The following is an 8,430-nucleotide window of genomic DNA, read 5'->3' on the forward strand; positions in this document are numbered from 1 at the left end:
GCAGCAGGGGGAGGAGGAGGGAGAGAGGGAGGATGGGCCAGGGAGGGTGGCCAGCCCTGGAGGACAGACACTGAGGCCCTCCTCTCAGGGCTCCTGGCCCTCCCACCCCTCTCCCACCCGCCCTGCCAGGGGCAGCCCCTGCCCAGTTAGGCTGACCCAGCCAGTTCCCCCATTAGCAGCTCACTGCCAAGGGTTATCAGCCATTCACACCTCAGCAGGGAGCAGCTCTGGAAGGAGCCCAGGATGGTGGGATTTGGGATCCGATTTGGGATCCGAGAGAGCAATTAGGGGTCCCTGGATGCTCTCCAGCCCTGCGGAGCCTGGGCTCAAGTGAGCCTCCTCCTCCTCCAGGAAGCCCCTCGGGTAGAGCCTGGGCGAGGAGCAGCTGTGTCAGGAGCTGCCCCAGCACTCGTGGGATGGGCCCTGCGCTGGGAGACACAGAGGGGGGGCCGCAGAAACTCCCACGGGGAGAAGGGAGACAGGTGCAGTGTCCTCAGACCCCGTAGAGATGCTGGGGGGGCTCTGGGTGGTGATCCCTTCTTAGCTGGATTCCGCAAGCTGGTCAATCCTGGGCTCGTGGCTCGTGATGGGCAGCCACCCACCCCTGCAGGATGGAGGCCCTACCTGGGTGACCGTGGAGGGCTTCCTAGGCAGGCTTCACCCCCACCCCATCGAGCCCGTTGCCTGCTCCCAGCGGCCTGCTTCCCACTAACACCTCGTCGTCTCAGGAAGCAGATGCAGGGGACCATGCTCTGTTGTCAGGCTGGTCGGGACTTGGGGACAGGGCAAGTCTGAGGACTGGGTCAGTGCTTTGGTCACCCTGCAGGGGTCCCTTCCCCTTTGGAGTCAGGCCTACCTCACAGGGCGGTGCTGATGCTGAGGACTTGGGCCTGCCGAGTGCTTGGGGCCTGGTGGTTGAGTGTGGGCCAGCCTTGCCTGTCCTCCCCCACCCTTGCCACTCCTCCCCTTCCTTCCTCCTGGGCCCCCCCTCCCTCCTGCGCTTCTGCTCATCTCTGGGTGGGAGCCCTGACAGGGCTGACCGGTCCCTGCTCCCTCCCTCCCGCTGCAGCCCAGGGTAGACAGGAAGCCTGGCAGGACAGGACGCCGTGGTGCACGCCTACCTCATTTCCACGGGGGGCGACAACCCGCTGCGGGCCCTCAGGTCACACACCCAGGCTGCCACCCGAGGCCCTGGGCCCAGCGGTGGCAGTGGGCGCCTCCGTGCAGGGACCCCCTGCCCGTGTGTGCTGGGGAGCCCCGTGCTCCCTGGGGAGTGCCGAGTGGGAGCACCATGACACACTGATACTATAAACCGAAAATAACTAAACCTCCCGTCCTGCGCTGCAGCCGACCCCAAATCAGGTGCGAGCCCAGTGGAGGCAGCTGCGGGCACCGGGGACATCATCCAGTGTGTTCAACACTCATGGTTGAGGAAGGGCTTTTGTGGGGCCTGGGGGCAGGGCGCTCACACCTCCCAAGGACGAGCCGGCCCTGGCCCGCGCCTCTCCACGCCTGTTATGCCCGCCCCTCCCCATGGGTCCAGAACTCAGAGCCCGTGGACTTGGTGCCTAGGCCTGAGGGCGAATGAATTCCATTTGGGAAGCCCTAAAAGTGGTTTAAAGATAACTTTTTTGAACGCGGCCTGGGGAGGCGCAGTGCCCCCTGGCCTCCCTCCCCAAGCCCACTTGCAGGTGGCCCCAGGCCCCTCCTGTCCCCCCGCAGTCACCCGTCCCATCCTGAGCCCCTCAGGGGACGGCCCCACAGTGAGGCCTTTCCCATAGATCCTTCCAGCCCTGGTGGAACTCCTCGCCAGCCCAACCAGGTTTGAGAATCTTGGCTTTCTAGCTGGGGAAAGTCCGTTTCTGTCGTGGGCTCCCTCGGGGAGCCTGGAGTCCTCCCCTCGCCGCAGAGTGCGGGGAGTAGACCAGGGAGGCCCAGCCTCGCTGAAGTCACACGGTGGGGAGGCCGGGAACCATGTGGGGCCAGTGTGGGGAGCCCCGGGTCCTGCCCCGGGACCACTGTGGGGCCAGGGGTTCTCCGGCTGTGCCGGGGTCCGAACACTGTGCCCGGGCCTGGCTCCTCCACTGGCTGCCCACCTGCCTGCCTTGGACGTTTATTCCCTTTGTATTTATTGGTCCAATTTTTAAACTCCTGCCCTTGTGGGAAGCCCTTCAGGGGGCAGGGATCCAAAATAAAATGCTGATTAAAATGCATAAAACACTTCTCCTTTGCAAGCGCGGGGCTAACCAGCAGGACCCGCAGCGCCGGGAGCGCAGGAGCAGCACGTTGCCCACTCAGCAGTTGGGGTGACCCTGCAGATGCGGCCCCGTCCACCCTGAGATGGCAGCGACCCCGTAGGGCTGCTAGAGGGGAGGCTCGCCGGGTGCTGTGTAGCTGCCGTGCCGGCTGGGGCAGGCATCTTGACTGCTCCCGGCCTCAGTGTACCTCCGGAGGGACAGCCGCATGAACAGGGTGAAGGATGAGGACGTGCCCTCCGGGGCGGTCTTGGTCCTGCACAGCGGGACCTGTTCTGAGGGTCTGACTGCCAGGTTGTGGGGGGTGGGGGACAGCAGCCACGCAAGGCAACGCCAGTCAGCTTTGCCATCAGTATTTGAATTCCCCGGGCCTCTCATCGCCCACTCAGGGGCCTCGGCCCTGCAAAGAGTCTAGCGGATACCCTGTGGGGTTTTTTAAGATTTTATTTATTTATTCATGAGACACAGAGAGAGAGGCAGAGACACAGGCAGAGGGAGAAGCAGGCTCTGTGCAGGGAGCCTGATGCGGGACTCGATCCCGGGACCCTGGGGTCACGCCCTGGGCCGAAGGGAGGTGCTCAACCACTGAGCCACCCGGGTGTCCCTATACCCTGTCTTTCAAAGAACATCCCAGGGGCTGTTCTGTGAGACAGAAGCACCCACGGCTGACCCAGGATTATACGTGGAGGCGCAGCGCCAAGTGCAGAGGCTTGCGAGCATATTTCCTTCTTTGTTCTGGTTGCCAGGAAGCTCACCCCTCCACCATTACGCAAGACGTCGTGGCATTCTCTCCTCGCGGGCTTCCTTTATCTTTTTACCATCTTGTGGCATAACATCTTCTGTCAATGGGCCCAAGTTATTTTTAGAAGGAGGGATGTGCTCAATAGCAGTTCCATGATGTCGCTAAGGAGCGTAAGGTGCCCCCGTGTTATAGGAAGGGGAAGATTTCTGACTGCGTGGGTTACGGACGGCTTCACTAAGAAGGTGGCCTTTGGGAAAGGAGGTCACGAAGGCCGTTGGGCATAGAGGCCGGGAGGTTTCTCCAAAAGGAGGTGGTGCAGAGCCAGGAGCAGCTGAGGACACCTGGGCAGCGTCACGGGGCAGACTGGTGGGAGGCAAGGCGGTGGCGGGCTGAGTTCCTTATTCTGGTGTGTGAGGGGCTTCCCCACATCTCCGGTGGCCGGTGCCCCCCACCCCAGCCTCCTGCAGCCCCTGCTACGCCCACCGGCCCGGCCCTGAGCTGGACGCTGGGAGCCCCACCTATGTCTCCCGCCCCCCACCCCACCCCGAGCCAGCCCCAGCTGCCGGCCCAATTACTTATTGATCGCCTGTCAGGATGTTTGCTTTCCTGGTGGCTCACTGGAGCGTGTGTGACTGTTGAAAATGGCCTAGTTGGGGGGCGGGGGGAGGCTGAACCATGGAGCCTGGAGAGGATGAGAGGGGCCGAGGGCAGGGGGACCAGACAGGGCCACTGGGGATGACAGGACCTTGCAGATGCTAGAACATGTCTGTGACACCCAGAGCCCTCTCTGGTTAATCAGTCACCTAGTCGATCAACAACCGGAGAGCACCTGTCAGTCCTGGGAGACCGCTGGAGCCCCTGTGGCCAGAGCTCTGGTCCCAGGTCCACCCCCTTCTACAGGCTGGGTGTCCTTGGGCAGCCCCGATGGCCGGGGGTAGAGCTGTGGGGCCCCCCTTCCTGCGGTGAGCCCCCCCTTGGCACCATGGGTGTGGTGTGTGTTCCAACTATAGTCCGACCTCCGGAGACCATGTGACCCAGGCCCTGCAGCGTGGGGGAGTCCAGACCAGCCCTGCTGCCCCCTGCACACCCTGCTGGGCCCATTCTCCTCGGGATGGAGCAGAGGGGGGGATGGGGGGCAGAGCAGCCTCTGAGCGCAGCTGGCAGAGGGTCACAGGGGCGGCCCCCGCACACCCCTTGCTTACCCACCCACAGCCTGTACCTGCAGCATAGCCCTTGTCACCACCACCCAAGCCCCCGTCGCCTCACGGTCCAACCCCAGCGCCTCGTGGGCCGGACGGTGCCTCCGGCTGCCAGGCTGTGGGGGGCTGTGGGACGCTCCAGACCAGCAGCAGCCCGGGGCTGGGGCTCTGGGAGGAGTGTGACCCGAACCCCAAGAGACAGATGAAGGCTGGTGGTTCTCAGAGAGGAGCGCGCTTCCCGCCGAGGGTCAGAAAAACCTTCTGGGAGTGCTGGATGCTGGGATCTCGGCAGCAGGCACAGGGGCACTCCGGGAGGAGGGGCCGTGGGGGCCGAGGCCTGAGCTCCGGGGCCTGGGCGGGTCATGCTGGACCCAGAGGAAGGGAGAGGTGGGGGCACTCCGCAGGGAGGCACCAGGTGCCCGGCTTCCTGGCTGGGGTGCTCTCCGCTGACCTGGAAAGCCCACCAGGGAGCAGATTCGTGGCCACGGACAGGTGCCACTGGGTCGGCTGATATCCTGGGGCTCCCAGGTGGGGGCTCGGGCAGGGCTGGCGAGGAGAGGGCCGTGGTGTCTGTGCCCGGGGAAGCGGAGGCTGGGGGGTGGCCCCAGCAGCTTGGGGGCCCTGGCCTGGCAGGTGGGGCACCAGACCTGCTCCTCCTTAGGCTCTTCTCGGAGGCTTCAGCCTTTGAGCCTCTCTGATCCCCTCTGTGAGCCCCAAGGGCAACTCAGCAGGTCTGGCTTCATCCCTGTGAACACCAGAGGAAACTGAGGTTCAGAGGGTGGGTGGGATGGGGTAGGGGGTGCGTGCATGGATCACGTCGCCTGTGAAATCATAAACCATAAAGGAGGTGCCGAGGGCAGGCTCCTCCGAGATGCCCCTGCAGTGAACCCCTCAATCCCGGGGATGCTGGGGAAGTCCTTTTGGGGGGGCTCCAGGCAGGGTAAGGAGCATGCGGGAAGCAGCACGGCAGGGCAGGAGGCCTTGCAGCCTGGGCATCCGGGCCTCACCGTGGGGTTGCAGCTGGTGCCCTGAGCCACTGTGGAGCGGCAGCTCTGTACGTGTGCCAGGGACATCCTGACGGGGTGGGGGGCCCGGGTGGGGCCAGCCGAGCACCGTCCTCTAACCACCCCGTGTCCTGTGCTTGCTTCCGGCTGCAGGTGAGCGAGAGGATGCTGGCGGGGGGCGCGAGGAGCATGCCCAGCCCCCTCCTGGCCTGCTGGCAGCCCATCCTCCTGCTGGTGCTGGGCTCGGTGCTGTCAGGCTCGGCCACCGGCTGCCCGCCCCGCTGCGAGTGCTCCGCCCAGGACCGCGCGGTGCTGTGCCACCGCAAGCGCTTCGTGGCGGTTCCCGAGGGCATCCCCACCGAGACCCGCCTGCTGGACCTGGGCAAGAACCGCATCAAGACGCTCAACCAGGACGAGTTTGCCAGCTTCCCACACCTGGAGGAGCTGGAGCTCAACGAGAACATCGTGAGCGCCGTGGAGCCCGGCGCCTTCAACAATCTCTTCAGCCTGCGGACTCTGGGGCTGCGTAGCAACCGGCTGAAGCTCATCCCCCTGGGTGTCTTCACGGGCCTCAGCAACCTGACCAAGCTGGACATCAGCGAGAACAAGATCGTCATCCTACTGGACTACATGTTCCAGGACCTGTACAACCTCAAGTCGCTGGAGGTGGGCGACAATGACCTCGTCTACATCTCGCACCGGGCCTTCAGCGGCCTCAACAGCCTGGAGCAGCTGACCCTGGAGAAGTGCAACCTGACCTCTATCCCCACCGAGGCGCTGTCCCACCTGCACAGCCTCATCGTCCTGAGGCTCCGGCACCTCAACATCAATGCCATCCGGGACTACTCCTTCAAGAGGTTGTATCGGCTCAAGGTCTTGGAGATCTCCCACTGGCCCTACCTGGACACCATGACGCCCAATTGCCTCTACGGCCTCAACCTGACATCCCTGTCCATCACTCACTGCAACCTGACCGCTGTGCCCTACCTGGCCGTGCGCCACCTGGTCTATCTCCGCTTCCTCAACCTCTCCTACAACCCCATCGGCACCATCGAGGGCTCCATGTTGCATGAGCTGCTCCGGCTGCAGGAGATCCAGCTGGTGGGCGGGCAGCTGGCCGTGGTGGAGCCCTACGCCTTCCGCGGCCTCAACTACCTGCGCGTGCTCAACGTGTCCGGCAACCAGCTGACCACGCTGGAGGAGTCAGCCTTCCACTCCGTGGGCAACCTGGAGACGCTCATCCTGGACTCCAACCCGCTGGCCTGCGACTGTCGGCTCCTGTGGGTGTTCCGGCGCCGCTGGCGGCTCAACTTCAACCGGCAGCAGCCCACGTGTGCCACACCCGAGTTCGTCCAGGGCAAGGAGTTCAAAGACTTCCCGGACGTGCTCCTGCCCAACTACTTCACCTGCCGTCGCGCCCGCATCCGGGACCGCAAGGCCCAGCAAGTGTTTGTGGATGAGGGTCACACAGTGCAGTTCGTGTGCCGGGCGGACGGTGACCCGCCGCCCGCCATCCTCTGGCTCTCGCCCCGCAAGCACCTGGTTTCGGCCAAGAGCAACGGACGGCTCACAGTCTTCCCCGACGGCACGCTGGAGGTGCGCTACGCCCAGGTGCAGGACAATGGCACGTACCTGTGCATCGCAGCCAACGCGGGGGGCAACGACTCCATGCCAGCCCACCTGCACGTGCGCAGCTACTCACCCGACTGGCCCCATCAGCCCAACAAGACCTTCGCTTTCATCTCCAACCAGCCGGGCGAGGGAGAGGCCAACAGCACCCGAGCCACCGTGCCTTTCCCCTTCGACATCAAGACCCTCATCATTGCCACCACCATGGGCTTCATCTCTTTCCTGGGCGTCGTCCTCTTCTGCCTGGTGCTGCTCTTTCTCTGGAGCCGGGGCAAGGGCAACACGAAGCACAACATCGAGATCGAGTACGTGCCCCGCAAGTCGGACGCAGGCGTCAGCGCCGCCGATGCGCCCCGCAAGTTCAACATGAAGATGATCTGAGGACGGGGCAGGGGGGCAGGGGAAGGAGCCTGGTCCTCAGTCCTTGCCGCCTCCTCCCTCCGCACACGCTCCGTCCCTCTGTCCCTCCCTCCCTCCCTCCCCCGCCCCTGCCCCCCTCCCCACCTGCCCTCCTTCCACCAGGACCTCAGCCGCCCAGGCCCGGGGACCCCGCTGCACAGGGGCACGCATTGACAGACTGGAGTCGGAAGCTGACAGGCCGACACGCACAGTCAGTAATTCAATAAAAAAAAGTTACGAACTTCCTCTGTAACTTGGGTTTCAATAATTATGGATTTTTATGAAAACTTGAAATAATAAAAAGAAAAAAAAAACTATTTCCTATAGCTAGTCGGAATGCAAACTTTTGACGTCCTGATTGCTCCAGGGCCCTCTTCCAACTCAGCTTCTGGTTTTTCTCTTCCTCCCCCTCCCTCCTCCTCCTTCTCTTCCTCCTTTCTCTTCTCTTCCCCTATGGGGAGGGATCACTCAGGAAAACAGGAAAGGAGGTTCCAGCCCCACCTGCCCGGGCAGCTGACACTAGCGGGCAGGGGGCGGAGGCGGGCCCAGCCCCAGGCTGGCTATTTGCAGGGAGCAGGTGAAGGACACAGGGCTGCCTGATGGGGTGGGGGCCCTCGGCCAAGCTGCCAGGAAGCACCGCTGCCCCGCTGCCGGGGACTGGGGGCCTGGCTCGGGTGTGGCTGAGACTCTGGACAGGGGCCGGGGTCCTCCTGGAGGACAGCACAGTCGGTGGAGAGAGCCAGGGGCTGGAGGCAGGACCCGGGCCTAACTTCTGGTCCCCGCTTTGCTGCTGACTTACTGTGTGGTTTCAGACAGGTCGCTGACCCTCTCTGGGCCTCAGTCTCCACATCTGTACAAATGGAAACGTGACTCCCTGCCCTGCCTACCTCACAGGGCTGTTGTGAGGCATTGATGAGATGATGTATGTGAAACACTTTGTAACCTGTAAAGCGCTGTGCACATGTGTGGGTGACTGCTCTCATTATGGTCATTATTCTCTCACCGTGGGGGGTGAGAGACATCCTGAGGGGCTCCCAACGGGCATCAGGGTTGGGGACATCCCGGGGGAGGGCCGCTCTGGGGTCTTTCCGAGGCTCGTCTCAGAGCAGCGCCCTGGCCTGGGGTCGGGAGAGTCGTGGGTTTGGGAGCGGGATCCGCAGCACTGGAGCGGACCCAGGGGGTCAGAAGCTGCCCTGCTTGTT

At 63.6% G+C, this 8,430-nt stretch overlaps 1 protein-coding gene across 25 annotated transcripts in view; it reads left to right on the forward strand.

Annotated features, from left to right (window-relative positions):
• The window catches only part of LINGO1 (leucine rich repeat and Ig domain containing 1), a 175,379-nt gene extending 167,178 nt beyond the window's left edge, over positions 1–8,201 (forward strand). For all 25 annotated transcript variants that reach the window (XM_072739115.1, XM_072739129.1, XM_072739119.1 and 22 more), the window contains one exon: positions 5,354–8,201. In XM_072739115.1, the coding sequence (XP_072595216.1) occupies positions 5,366–7,210 (1,845 nt within the window). In that variant the 5' untranslated portion in view covers positions 5,354–5,365 and the 3' untranslated portion in view covers positions 7,211–8,201. The remainder of the gene's footprint in view (positions 1–5,353) is intronic.
• Positions 8,202–8,430: the final 229 nt, after the last annotated feature.

The sequence above is a fragment of the Vulpes vulpes genome, chromosome 15 (assembly GCF_048418805.1).
Source record: "Vulpes vulpes isolate BD-2025 chromosome 15, VulVul3, whole genome shotgun sequence".
Classification (NCBI taxonomy): Eukaryota; Metazoa; Chordata; class Mammalia; order Carnivora; family Canidae; genus Vulpes; species Vulpes vulpes.